The 14657-nt window shown below is 43.1% G+C and overlaps 1 protein-coding gene across 9 annotated transcripts in view; it reads right to left on the reverse strand.

Moving 5' to 3' along the window:
* TXNRD3 (thioredoxin reductase 3) overlaps positions 1-14657 on the reverse strand; it is a 43698-nt gene that overhangs the window by 25192 nt on the left and 3849 nt on the right. For 3 of the 9 annotated variants that reach the window (XR_013814237.1, XM_079784957.1, XM_079784960.1), the window contains exons 1-5: positions 8544-9619; positions 4841-4913; positions 3249-3358; positions 642-746; positions 331-403 (exon numbers count right to left, since the gene is read on the reverse strand). Coding sequence is in view for 8 of the 9 variants with exons in the window: in XM_079784957.1 (XP_079641083.1) it covers positions 331-403; positions 642-746; positions 3249-3358; positions 4841-4913; positions 8544-8747 (565 nt within the window). In the remaining variant the exon portion in view is untranslated. Of the gene's footprint in view, positions 1-330; positions 404-641; positions 747-3248; positions 3359-4840; positions 4914-8543; positions 9620-9711; positions 10015-14657 lie in introns of those variants that run through there. The other 6 variants (XM_079784961.1, XM_079784962.1, XM_079784959.1 and 3 more) reach the window with 5 other exon arrangements.

Consider the following 14657-nt stretch of genomic DNA (forward strand, 5'->3'; position numbering starts at 1 on the left):
AAAAATATTACAGCAAACTTAAGTGAGCATGACACAGTCTATACTACAATCACAACTATGTGAAAATATTAAATGCATGTGTGCAAAAATTATGGCAAAAGTGTTGGAATACTAGGTCATGGATTTTTTGTTTTGTTTTTTTAATCTTCCCTAAGCACTTGTTAACTATGCAATGGTCTTAGGACAATTACTTTACCTCACTGAGACCCAGTTTCCTCACCTATGGAACAGGCTAGTCACACCTCCTGAGATTGTTGTGAGGATTAAATGAGATTAAACAAAGCAAAAATGTATGTAAAGAGCAAAGTACAACAAAGAAAAACAGCTTACCCCAGGATGTACCCTGAGGTGACGGGACCACAAAATCTAGCACCATTACTTTCTTTCCCAAAATGGCAGCTTCCTAAGGAAAACAGTGACATATAAAGATGTTGTCATTTTCCTCCCCCAATTTTTCTATTCCCTAAATAAAAAGGCTGTGTTTGTGTCATAACATAGTCTTTTCTCTTTATTAAACCAGCTATTACAATAAAAGCTTGGACTATAACATAAAAATTGGCTTCTTTTTTTTTTAAGTAGCAGAAGAAAAGTCTTATGACAATCATCAGGGAAATTATCTTTAAGTTTTACTTTTTTCATACCTGAGCACATGCAAGGCCACCAGAACCACCACCAATGACAATGAGGTCATAATCATATGTTGATTCTTTTTGAAGAAGCTTCTGTAATAAACCACTCTGATGTGCCTATGGTTTAATGAGAGAATATAGTATGACTTGTTTTAAAACTGTTTCTTTTTACCCTATGTTTAATCAGCATGGATTTCTTTTATAAAAATACTAGAGGTCCAGTGCACGAAAATTCATGCACTCGAGGGGGTCCCTCAGCCCAGCCTGTGCCCTCTCACAGTCCTGGACCTCTCAGGGGATGTCCAACTGACGGCTCAGGCCCACTCCCCAGGGAATTGGGCCTAAACCGGCATTCAGACATCCCTCTGGCAGCCCGGGAGTCCTCGGGGGATGTACAACTAATGGCTTAGGCTTGCTACCCGGGCAGGGGGCGGGGGCGTCCTAAGCCGTAAGTCGGACATGCTTAGCGCTGCCATGGAGGCGGGAGAGGCTCCTGCATTGAGCATCTGCCCCCTGTTGGTCAGTGCGCATCATAGCAACCAGTCGTTCCCCCATTAGGGTCAATTTACATATTACCCTTTTATGATATAGGATTAGAAACAATCTACAATTCATGTAAACTGGAATTTAAATTTATCTGAATGGTATTCAAATAAGGTCCAACTAGTTAAGAGTGTATGCCAAAGTATCTCCTGATAGGTAGGCATGTGTCAAATGACCAGAGGTCATGGCTTTATATCTGTCAGATGAGGTCCTTTTCTTTGGCCTAATCATTGAAATATTATACCCAAGTACAATAAAATAGCTAAATACCACCCTCCTCTACATTTTGTTCACCTGTACTAGGATTGCTTTTGAAAATAATTCTTACGAATCCTCAGTAGGACACGCACTTCAAATTTCTCATGGTTTCTCATAAATTGATCTAAAATTTGCAGCTTATTGATAAATTTCCTATATAAAATATACATTTTTGCTTTTTCTTTCAATAATGATCATGAGCCTGGCTCTGCACTATATTCTCTTGTTCATTTGGCCCTCCTTGTGATCAGAAGTAGTTTAAATGAGGTTGGAGGAACAAATGTGATTTAGCAATAGTTTTCTTTATATGAAGTTAGTTGTTCAATCCTATTATGTTGGCTTTAGAAATGCCATCCTGGGAAGCACAACAGAAGTGCTATGAAACTACAGGACTCAATAGATGCAATGTGGCTCACTGAAGGATGGATGCTTTCAGCACATTCTAAAAAGAACTCCTTTGGCCTCCTTACTTTTACATGCCATGTGAGAAATCTGTCTCCTAGGCCCGTGGTCGGCAAACTGCGGCTCGTGAGCCACATGCGGCTCTTCGGCCCCTTGAGTGTGGCTCTTCCACAAAATATCACAGCCTGGGCGAGTCTATTTTGAAGAAGTGGTGTTAGAAGAAGTTTAAGTTTAAAAAATTTGGCTCAAAAGAAATTTCAATCGTTGTACTATTGATATTTGGCTCTGTTGACTAATGAGTTTGCCAACCACTGTCCTAGGCCTTTTAATCTTAAAATAGACTATCTCTACATCTCCAGATTCATCCTCTGTCATCATTTTCTACATTAGGATTGGCAGGATTAGCATTCCTGAAGGTGTTTAGGGTCTATGATTACAGTACTTACCACTATGTGAATTGATTTATAGCTTCTAGGACTAATAGAACAGACTGTTACTAGATTAACAATATTAATCATAAGATTAAGATACAATGTAGATCATCTCTTTTTCCCCCAAGAAGAGTATAATTTTAATTATAATTTCAGATATAGCCCAGTGTGGCTCAGAGGTTGAACATCAACCATACCCCAAGAGGTAGGTCACTGGCTCGATTCCCAGTCAGGGCACATGCCTGGGTTGCAGGCTTGATCCCCACTAGGGGGTGTTGCAGGAGGCAGCCGATCAATGTTTCTCTCTTAGTAATGTTTCTATCTCTCTCTCCCTTGTCCCTCTCTCTTCCTCTCTCTAAAAATTAATGAAAGTATATTAAAAAATGTTCAGATATAAGTACTTAACCAATCACTGATTACTATCATTTGCATACATACATAAAGAATGAGAGTAGAATTTTAATAAAAGTAAATAACTAGTTATAAAATAAGAATCTTATTTAATAAACATCAGTTTTTATCTACTACTGTTTAACTGAATGATTCCTGTTTATTTCTGCATTCTAGGAACCAAAAATTTAAAGGCATGAACCTTTGCAAAGCTCCCAGGGTTAGAGACTTGAGAGGAATTTTACTTACCCTAGCCAAGAATGTTAACATTGACCTCGTTTTAATAAACCTTAAAGAAAGAACAGACCTTGTTTCTCCCCCCACCAGGAAGAAGAGACCAAGGTTTCCAGGGTGGTCCACCTGGTTGTCTGGCAACCTCACTCAAAACCTTCTCTTTCTGAAGTCTGAGTTGGTAGAAAAGCTAATTTCTGTCAAGGTAATAATCAAAGTTATCTGAAAAGCATCCTATACACTTTTCATCTTACAACTTCCAAAAGACTAATAGACTCCTAAAAACCATTTTATCCCCTTTTAAATATTTTTAAAAACGAAACTTGAACAAACAGCATTAAAAAACACATAATACCATTATTACCTGGAAAGTTCGGTCACATCCACCCATATGTACTTTATTCACAAAAATATTGGGCACCGTTCTCTGATTAGTGATCTCTGACAGCACTTCTTGAACATTGGCCCCATCATCTAAAGAATAAAAAATTAAATATATAAAAACACTGAAAGGGTTCCAAACCTTTGTGAGTCAAAATGAAGTGTTGTAACACTTAAATGCTCCCACATACATATCCACCCAAGGTCAGTGTATTATATAACTTTATGAAATAACTAGAGGCCCAGTGCACGAATTCGTGCATGGGTGGGGTCCCTTGGCCTGGCTGGCATCGAGGCCTATTGGGGGCCTGGCCAGCCTGGGGGAAGGACTGCAGGAGGTGGCTGTGGGAGCGCATTGACCACCAAGGGGCAGCTCCTGTGTTGAGTGTCTGCCCCCTGGTTGTCAGTGCGCATCATAGCTACTGGTCAACTGGTTGTTCCGGTCATTCAGTTGTAATGGTCACTTAGGCTTTTATAAATATAGATGATTCAAAAAAGGAAAACATCCAGGCTTTCAAGAGATACCTTTGAGAATACAGATGAAGCATTGATTCCTTTGAAAATAAACCCTTCTAAGTTAGATTCTGATATATAATTTCTTGGTTAAGAAAATAATCCTCTTTAAACAGAAAATATCAAGATAAAATCCTCTTTAAATAGCAAATAGCAAATATCAACAGAAATAACTCCAAAAATATTTCCTACAATTATATTTGAAAAATCTTTATGATCAGAGTCCAAAATCTGTCCTCTATCCCTGAAAATAAAACCAGGCCACAACTACCTAAAATTATTGGGTATGCTCTTTAGAAAAGTCTCACAGACTTAAGGACATTTCACTAATTAAGGTGCCTGGTTAAAAGGAGTTGGGAAGTCCCATGAAGGCAGACATCAATTTTTTTGTGTGTTCACCACTCTGTCTCCCACCTCTGCAAAACACATGCATGTGTAAAGTGCTCAATTAATATTAGATAATTAATGCATGTCTGACAAGAATTCAAAAATGAAAGCTAAAAGATTAATGCGTTCTCCCTCATACGTACTTCAATCAGGAAATAGGGGCAGATTCTTTTCATTTATTACAGCTTAATCTATTTTGCTAGAAAGTTACCAGATACATCTGAAATGCCTGAAGTGCTTCAAGGTTTGCAGCTTATACATCTTTCTCCTCCCCTCAAATACCAAAAATCTATAATAATAAAAGCGAAATATGCTAATTAGACCTGACAACCTTCTGGATGAAGCCGGGACTGCAAGGGAAGCCGGGTCCCGGGTCCCAGGTGCCGCAGCCGGAGGCAAGCCCAGGTCCCGGGTGCCAGAGGGAAGCCGGTGCCGGCATCCAGGGGAAGGAAGGCCTACTCTTGCACAAATTTCATGCATCGGGCCTCTAGTATATAAATAAAAAAACTACACCAAATTATCTGCCCTATATTGAGAGGTTCATTTTCTACATGGTTGAATGTAGAAAAAAACAGCTCATCTAACCCAAAGAGACAAGAGTAAACTGAATTGAACAAAGCAAATGAAAAGAAGTTAATCTTGTTGACATTTACTGAAACAACAGTATGTACTAACCATTCCACTTACCAACTTGATCAAGTTCCAAGATATTATATTCAACTCCCAAAGAAGAAAAAAGTTCTTTAACCTGTAACAAAAATTTGCTTTTACTCTCACAGAGTCAACAGAGTTATGAAATATGGACACAGTAATAAAGATGTCCAAAATAAATGTTCTTCAGAAATATGAGCTCTAGACTATAGTTGTTTGTTGTTTTTAATTCTCACCCAAGGATATGTTTTTATTGATATATTTTAGAGAGAAAGGAAGGGAAAGAAAGAGAGAGAGAGAAACATTGATCAACTGCCTCCCATATGTGCCCCAACAAGGGATTGAACCCACACCCTAGATATGTTCCCTGATTGGGAATTGAACCCTCCACCTTTGGTGTGTGGAATGATGCTCCAGCCAACTGTGCCACTCAGCCAGGGCGGTTTACTTATTTTTTGTTCCCTTCCTCTATACATCTTCCCAGAGTAAACTCAGCCCATCGCTTCCCTTATTTTTATCATTTGAATCCTCAACTTTCAACTTTTGCCCAAATCCCTTTTCGGAACTCAAGACTGGCAAACATATTTCTTCACCTGAATGTCCCCAGGCACCTCACATGCAATTTGCCCAAAATAAAACTCATCATTTCCTACATACATTTTCTTCTTTTTGTTTCCTTTCAATAGTCATTAAAGCATTCAACAAAAATTTATCCATCAAATACCTACTATGTAGTCAAGCTATAACAATGAATAAGACACAATCCCTGCCTCCAGGAGGGGAAACAGACAAATAAATTGACAATTCACACTGCCACTATTCACCAGTTGCCTGAACAAGAAGAAATCCTAGGGCCTTGCTATTTAAATAGGAGACAGAGGATCAGCAGCACAGGCATCACCTAGCAGCTTATTGGACAAGGAACCAGGTCCTGGATCAAAACCTGCATTTTAAAAACTTTGTGAAGCACTACCTATGAGTCATTTTAATACCTCCCTCTTTGCAACATTTTCCTACCTTACACTAACTCCCCATCCATCCCATTAATTACTAAGTCGTATCAATCCTCTATGCTGAGTTAGTTCATCTTTCTAGTTCCCAACAGTTGCTATCTTAATTTGAGCAGTTTCTCAGTAACATCCTAGGAGTTCTCTCTGCAACCAGCTTTGTCCCTTTCAGTTCTCTAAACTGCAACCAAAAGTAGACTCTAAAGCCTACTTTTCACCATTACTTAAACCCTTCAAGGTCCTCTAAAGCCCAGAGAGGTTCTGATTCCAGGATGGAGACAAGGAGCCTGGCAGATTCACTCCCTAACAGAACATCCACAACTGGTGAAATTATTTTAAAAATAACCATTGAAAGTCTCTGGAAATTGACCTAAGGGCACACGACAAATGAAGAAACGTGTATTAAAGAAAATCTACTAGATGCCAATATAACAGGGAGAGTCTGAGGCACTTAAACCTTAATCCACACCCTCCCTCCTCTGTCCTGGGTCAGCTTGACAGAAGCTCCACTTCAAGTGAGCAGCCAAGTCCCTGATACCTAGTCACCAAAAGGGATGGACCACCAGCATTTCAGTCTCCCCACAGCTCTGAGTGGCAAAGGCTACATTGCTGATGAGTGTGGCCAAAAACATGGGGGCCCCCTTCCTCCAGGCAGCCTCACTCAGAGATCAAAGGCTTTACCCCAGGCTGAAAATACCAGGACCTGATCACCCCGGCCTCAGCCCACTTGTCGGGTGAAGTTCCAGGCTGGGAGCAAGGTCTCAGAGATTTTGCTCAGGGGCAGTGGTAAACCATAAGATCAGAGAGCTCAGAAGCTCTACCCAAAAGAAATTACTTTAAACTGTGGGGAAGTTCAAGTCCAAAGGTGGTCTTGAAAATAATGGGAATTTTGATGATAAGCAATGAAGAGGAGGCTGGTAGCTCCAGGAGAACAATAAGCTAATCTGTAAGACAGTTAGTTTACCAGAAAGAAAAAAATAATAAAGGAAAAAAAATAAAAGAAACAGAGAAAGAGAGAGCTAAGACTAGTATTTCTAGGATAAGAATAGTCTTAAACTTGCCATGAAAACTCTCTCTGCAAAGGGGCCTAGATTTAATTAGATAAGAGTGTGGAACAATTTACCCTCCAGGACAGTGTAAGAAATAATAGCACAACCAGCCTGAAATTAATGGCGCATAATATCTGGGTCTGATACCAGTAGAGACCAAAAAATTTAATACAGACAAGAGCGCTGCTAAAATCCCTGTCATCCCAGGGTGACTGTGTACATACTCAAGGCTGCACTCTCTGAGGAGTGACATCAAAGGCTTCATCTTAGGATGGAAATAAACATCCCTAAATTAAACCAGCCAACTCCCTATAAGGAAATAAACAAGCAAACAAAGGAGCTCCAGTATCTAAACTTGCTACAATATATTACCTACGGTAAAATGTCCAGATTTCAACAAAAAATTACCAGTCATACTAAGAAACAGGTAAGTGGATCCCTTCACAGGAAAAAAATCAGGCAAGAGAAACTATCTGTGAGAGGCCCAGATGTCATACCAAATAGTGAAAGTAGCCATTGTAAATATGTCCAAAGAATTGAAGAACACCATTTCAAGAGATGGAGGGAGGTATAATGATAATGTCTAATCCAATAGAAAATACCAATATACAGATAGAAATGATGAAAAAGACAACCAAATGAACAGTATAAAGTTAAAAATTACAAAAATAAAATGAAAAGGTGACTAGAATATCTCGACAGTTGATTCAAATTGGCAGGAGAATTAGTAAACTTGAGGACAGATCAATAGAGATTATGCAACCTGAAGAGGCAGAGAAAAAAAAATGAATAAAAACAGAAAGTCTCAGAGAAACATGGGACACCATTAAGTACATTAACATACACATAGTGTGCATACCAGAAAAATGAGAAAGCAGCAGAAACTGATTTCTTAAATAAGACCCAAAACCCACAAACCATAAAAGGAAAAAGGTGATAGATTCAACTACATTAAACTTGCAAACTTCAGTTAACCAAAATATCTCATAAAGAGTGTAAAAGGAAAAAACAAATCTGGGAGATTTTCCAATACATATAATCCTTTGATTATATCCAAAACATATAAAGAACACCTACAAATCAGTACAAAAACAAAACCACCTGATAGAGAAAAAAAGCAAAAGGACTGGAAGTTTCATAGAAGAGGAAACTCAAATGGCCCATAAACACATGAAAAGATGTTCAACTTCATCAGGAAATGTATAATTAAAGCCACAATGAAATACCATGTCATAATTGCCAGAATGGCACTAATTAAATATATCAACTTTTGTCAAGGACATGAAGCAAAGGAGAACTGTTACCCAGTGCCAGTGGGAGAATAAATTGGTATAACCACTAGGAAAAACAGTTTGGCATCACCCAGTTAAGATACAAGTCATGCATCTTCTGTGGTTCAGCAATTCAGCTTCAAGATATCTACTGTAAAGTAAGTCTTACATATGCACTGGGAGATATGTGCAAGAACAGGCATAGCTGCATTGCTTTTAAGAGCAAAAAAATAGCAACGGCAGAATCAATAAACTGAGGTATGATTTATCCTAGGGAATGTTACAGTAATGAAAATTAACAAACCTCAGCTACAGAAACTAACATGCATCAATCTGCAAAACTTAACTGGTGAGAGGAAAAAAAACCAGCAAAAGAATACATATGTATGATTCTACTTACATAAAGTACCAAAACAGGCCAAAGGAACAAAACATTTTCAGGATTGTATGTGTATTTGGTGAAACTGCAAAGAAAAGCAAGAAATTTTGGATAGCGGTTCACTCTGAGGGGAGAGGAGAATGTAATCAGGGAGAGACATCCAAGGAGGCTTCCAGAGTACTCGTTTGTTTCTTTATTCTTTACGATGTATTTCAGGATACGCATACTTTATGAAACAATATACTGTACAAGGCAATGTAAACTTGAAAACAAATGTGAAAAGACAGCGTATAATTTCACCAGCCTACCCAATAATTTGTGCTTTTGCATATTCCATTTCAACTTCCTGATAATGTGAAGCATAGCTGTAAATATTAAAAGTCCCTAACATTCGATGGGTTTACCTTCCAAAGGTTCATTTCTAAGTGGGCTATTTTAAAACCCAGAACAATTTTGTCCATCAAAATGCTGGATTCCCAGTTAGCCCCCGAAGTTAAGGCAGTGTGAAATACTGCTGAAATTACCCATCGCCTCCTACCATCACCCTCACACCCTTCAGGACAAAAACAAAACCACCTGACAGAGAAAAAAGCAAAAGGACTGGAAGTTTCATAGAAGAGGAAACTCAAGTGGCCCATAAACACACGAAAAGATGTTCCAACTTCACCAGGAAATGTATACTCAAAGCCACATTTAACAAAAGGTTCATTTTACACAATGTGGAAACCAGGGCTCCGCGGAGTTCTGGAACCTGCTCAAGGTCACGCAGTGAGGAAGACGGATCTGACTCCAGCTCTAGTCTACTACTCCCGAGTCCTGGCCATTCCTTGCACTACTCTTATCAGGCCAAGAGTTTTTTGATATATACTTTATTCTTCCGAATAAACACTTAATCAAGAAGCCAACATCAGACTAACAACCAGGAGGGAGAGGACCAGCGGTTAACCCCAGAGGCCACAGTCCCGGGACAAGTCCGCGACCGCCTCTCCCCCGAAGCCAAAGGGGCCGAGCAGAAGGTCCCGGTCCTGGCTTCGGGCAACACCCCAGAAAGCGGGTCCCAAGTCCCGGCCCCCCGAGAAGTCGTTGGGCCTCGCGGGGGTGCATCCGAGGGCGGAACCGGCCACGCTCCGCCCGAGTCCAGAGGTCCGAGGGCGCCAGAGGAAGGACGCGCCCGCCCCGCCCCGCCTACCCGCGTGCTGTGCGGACAGTAGCTCTTGCTGAAGATCATCACCCGGTTGTCTTCGATGAGGCCCTGGAGACGGCGCCGTAGTTCTTCGCGGGCCTCGGAGGACAAGCGGCTGGTCCCGGGGGATGACAGGCGAGCCCGGCGCCCCGGCAGCGACGACATGGGCTCGCTGTGGACGCCGCCCAGGCGGCGGTTGGGGACGGCGCCCACCTTAACCGGCCCCGGCGACTTCGGCGCCCGCGACGGCGGCGGCGGCGGCGGCGGATGCGCCAGAGCCTCGGTGTTGCTCCTGGCACGGCCGGGCCAGGCGTGCTCAGAAAGACCGATCGGCGGGCGGCAGCGCCCGGCCTGTGGTTGGAAGGAGGAACCGCAAACGCCACCCACGTCCACACCTGCCACAAATCCCCCACACTGCCACGGGCCCCGCCCCCGCCCCCGCGCCGGCCCCGCCACGCCCCGGCCACGCCCCCGCGCCGGCCACGCCACGCCCCGCCCCGGCCACGCCCCCGCGCGCATGCGAACTAGGCCGCTGTGCGGGAGTCCACTACGCCTCCAAAGTGGGTGAGGCTTTGGCTCCTGGGGCTCTGAGTAGAGGTTAGAATGTGGCCCGACCCCCGAGGGCCCCCGGGTTCGATTCCCAAGGAAGGGCACGCACCTGCGTGCAGGTTGGATCCAGTCCTGTAGGCTCGACCTCCCGTGCGTGTGCGTGCGTGCGTGCGTGTGTGTGTGTGTGTGTGTGTGTGTGTATCTACCTCTCTTTCTCTCTCGCTTCTCTCTCTCAAATTTTTAAAAATATTAAAATTTTTAAAAATGGGTGGGTGCTCCGTATACCCTCATTATCCTTGTCATCATCCCAAGGCCACCCATGGATGTCCTTTGCATCCGCCCACGGGTGCCCTCTATGGAGGACTTTCCACGCCTTGTAATCTCCACCAGCCTTAAAAATAGTCTTCAACGAGGATGTCTGAATCTTACGGAGATTGTGAAGAATGATATTTTAAAAGTGTACTTCCCACAAACTAAATAAAAATGCTATGCTCCCTATCATAAAATGAGTTTCCTAGGTTGCTATCTCTAAGTCCCTACCCAATACATAGAATTCTGGAGGCTTCTCTAAGACAGGGACCCCGAAATCATCTGTGCCAGACAGGAATCCTGTATTTGGGTGGATGGGTAGGTGGAGGATCTCAGAGTTAATCTTTACAGCCCCCTGCTCTGCAATGAATGAATGAAATCCCACTATAGAGAGGGGCTCAACCTCAGAACCAGCAGGAATGGCCTGGCCTGGTCCTTCTAAGGTTGTCATCTCCTGACCTGATCCTTCTGAGTCCTTGTTAAACCCATTACTGCCTTGGGGTCTTAGCATTTTCTGCTTTCTCAGCCAAGGCTGTTCCCCCTCCAGCAAGAAACCTATAAAAAGGTCCACATAATGAGGAACTACATTTGCCTTTGCTTTTTCCTGGAATTCATTTTTCACTTTTTCCTATTCCTTACGTGTACATTTAATTCATTTATCTCTTCATTGTTTTTTAAAATAAATATTAATTTAGCAAAAATAAAATATGCTCACTACTTTTCTGCATAAAAATTCAAGCAACACATAAAAGTAGAAAGGATAATGCTAAATATAATAATCACCCCAAAATCTAGTAAAAATATTATTTTTAATGTATCATAACCATCATTCGAACAGCTGTCAACCTCAAGCCCAGGTGGGAGCCGCTGTCTCTGCATAGCCCTTGGGGTTCTTGAATAATTTGGGCGGCAAGATTCCAAGCCTGAGGTGCAGAATCTCGGCCAATTGGAGCAAGTGGGAGGTTAAAGCAGAGCACTGCACAAGAGCTGCGCTATCTGGGCAGACTGGCTGAGCTCTTTGTGTCCAGACTCCAGCACTCAGTGCAGTGGCTTCACATGCAGACTCTCCATCACTGTCTTCCCAGTTCCCTGGGATCCCCTAGAACTAAGGTGGCGGGGTTCTTCCTCTGCCACAAGGCCCCAGTTGCCTCTCTGCCTCTCCCACAGCAGGGCCCAGGGCTGGCATTGATAAAGGATTCTGGTGTGACTTCAGCGTGTTTTAAGCACACCCCAGAGTCCAAACCTACTTGCGGAGGAGTAGCGGGGACAGACTGCATTCTGCTCGTTGAGTCAGGCAGCTGCGGGCTCCCACGCAAGTGTGTCCTGGTTGCCTGAAGCCCCGCACACCTGGGCGTCTCTTGCCCACTGAGAGGCTGCACCCACAGAGCATCTGCCCACTCAGTGACTCCGCCACTCCAGGACTTATGTTCCAATTAAACTATATGGGGAGCCTGACCTGGATCCACTGAGGTAATGCGTACAAGCACATGACAATGAACTGTAAAGGCTAGGCCAGGAAAGCCTGGTGTGGATACACTGATAAACAGGAAGTGGAGATGCACCCTTATCTAAGGAATGTCCCGGGCCAACTACTGAGAGCCCCATCCTGGGGAGGAAGGCATATTGATAGTTGTGAAGAGCAGAAAGTGCTAAAGGCATTGTTCTATGTAGGGGAGGATAAAAAGCTGCGCTGTCTGCTTTGCAGATGCTGACTCACTGAAACCTCACGGGAGGTCTCTGATTCTCTCTGAGCTACTGTGATTATCCCCATTTTACAGAGAAGCTCTGACTTGCTGGAGCCCACATCTTAGCAAGTGGCCGAGGGGGATGCAGAATGGAAGTAATCAGAGGATGGTGTGGAGGGGGAGACACTGGAGGGAGGCAAGTGAAAGGGGGCTGGGAGGCAAGGAGAAGGATGCCTTCTGGAGGTAGGTTGGGACCGCTTCCACAGCCCACAAACAGAGGCCACCAGCAGTGGATGGCCCCTCTTCCCAGAGGTCTGGGCAAGGAGCTATCGTGACCTCTAAGAGCCAGGTCCGGGACCTGTTGGCCTTTCCCTTTGCAGACAGCTTGGGAACACATGCTCCCACCAGCCCAGACTGTTATGCTTCCCAGAGCCTTTACACTTACCAGTTTGTAATGCTACATTTGTGTGATTTTCTAATTAATGTCTGGCACCTTCGCCCGAAAACTGGAGCTCTGCAAGGGCAGGAGCATCTAGGTGTTCACCACTGTGTCATCAGTGCGGAGTGCGTGCTAGCTAGCGCATGGTAGACACTCATGAGTAGTAGGAATGAAATGAAACAGCAGAAAGTCAACCATGGCAAGGGTGTGGGATAAGGGACTTTGGGGTGTGATTTCCACGAAGTCATCTCTTTGGTCTCAGCCCCTCCTTCTCTCTCAGGCCCTGACTCTCCCCTTGAATGCATGTGTGTCCTTTCAGCATGTAGGCGCTGGAGTGATGCTCCCTGGATGTAGAAAGTGTTCAGAGGAAAAAAGGGAACGAAATTGATTATTTCTTTAAGGCCACATCTTTTCTGCTGCGGCTTTAGCTATTTTCCAGCCGTGAAATATCTAAGTACAGCCAACCCATTTCACTGGAATGATTGTCTCAGGGATGTGACCAGGAGGTGACAGAGCTTAGCTGTGTTCCTGGGATGGGAGGAATCACCCAGGATTCCATCTCAGAGGCTCTGATGTATCTCTTCTCCAGGAACTGGCCTCATAAAACTGGAGCCAGCACATTGGCCTCTCTGATTGGGTTCCTGTTCACTTGCAGGAATCATTTCACCTACAAGAATTTATTTATTCCTCAACCATAGAAGTGTCGTCTCTTGGTAAAAGATGTAGAGTAATAGTTATTCAAGACGTGACTGGTTTCTGCAAGTTCCAGTATCTAATTTGGGAGAATAGTAATTGTTGATTATTAGAAGATTCATGGGTTTTATTTCTATATTTATTTATCTTGCTGCATTATGTGTATTTCTTGTCCTTTAACTGTGATGAGTGAGTATTTTCTGAGTGTTCTCTCCGCCTCTGCCTTTCTTCCTTTTTTAACAGCTACAAGAATTAGTGTCTAAATAAAATCAACCAACAGGAATGAGTACATACTACTGCTTTATGAATCTGACAGATGATTGTAATGGGCAACAAACCTGTAGACAGAAAACATTTAAAACACCTCAAAGCACCTCTCTTCTGCTGTGATGAAGAATATCTATTGCCTCGGGGAAGAAAACTCAACCAGCCAGGGAATATGGGTGAATTTCTTAGGTCTGGCAGACAAGATGTTTATAACACTCACGAGACTGAAATTCTAAGTGCAAAGATATCAAGGCTGGGCTTGGAGGAAGATCTTAAGTTTTCTCTATTTACAAAGTGTATAAAATTGGGATTATTCTGTATTTATCCCATCACAGAGAAACAAAAGACACAAAGCCTGTTTCTTATAAAAAGCAGTAAGGGGAAAATTTGGGAGTTGAACAAGGGAGATTCCAGGAACCATCCTGTAGCAGCGTGGATGGGGCTGGAAGTTTCATCCATTCCACAGAAACCTTTGGGTCAACAAAACCCATCCGCTCTCAGCATCAAGGGCAGACATGAACACTCAGCAGCAGCCACAGGAACCACCTGTAGAAAACTTCCTTACCTCCCTGACACATTCGTGCTTATTCTTCACCCACACTCCGTTTTCCCTTTTTGGCTACTTCTGCATATTGGATTGGTCAACTGATCTTATTGTCTTGGGTCAACCCTTGGCACTTTGGAGGGATTTTCACACTTCCTGGCTTTCTCCTCCACAACCACCCCCAAATAGGAAGATACCTCAATCTACTGTTGCCTCCCAAGGATTCAACAACTAATTCCCTAGTGGGGGCTACCAAATCAACTATAAGGGAATTACTATTTTGGAGCAATGGGGAGGGGTGCTGGGAAGGGAAAGAGAAAGGAGGATCAAGGAAAGAGCTATGTAGGCAGTTCCTTTTTTTTTTTTAAAAGGAAATTCACACGCTGTTTTCCATAGTGGCTACACCAGTCTTCATTCCCACTAGCAGTGTACATGGGTTCCCTTTTTTTCCACATCCTCACCAGCA

This window comes from Cnephaeus nilssonii (genome assembly GCF_951640355.1).
Source record: "Cnephaeus nilssonii genome assembly, chromosome: 11".
Lineage (NCBI taxonomy): Eukaryota > Metazoa > Chordata > Mammalia > Chiroptera > Vespertilionidae > Cnephaeus > Cnephaeus nilssonii.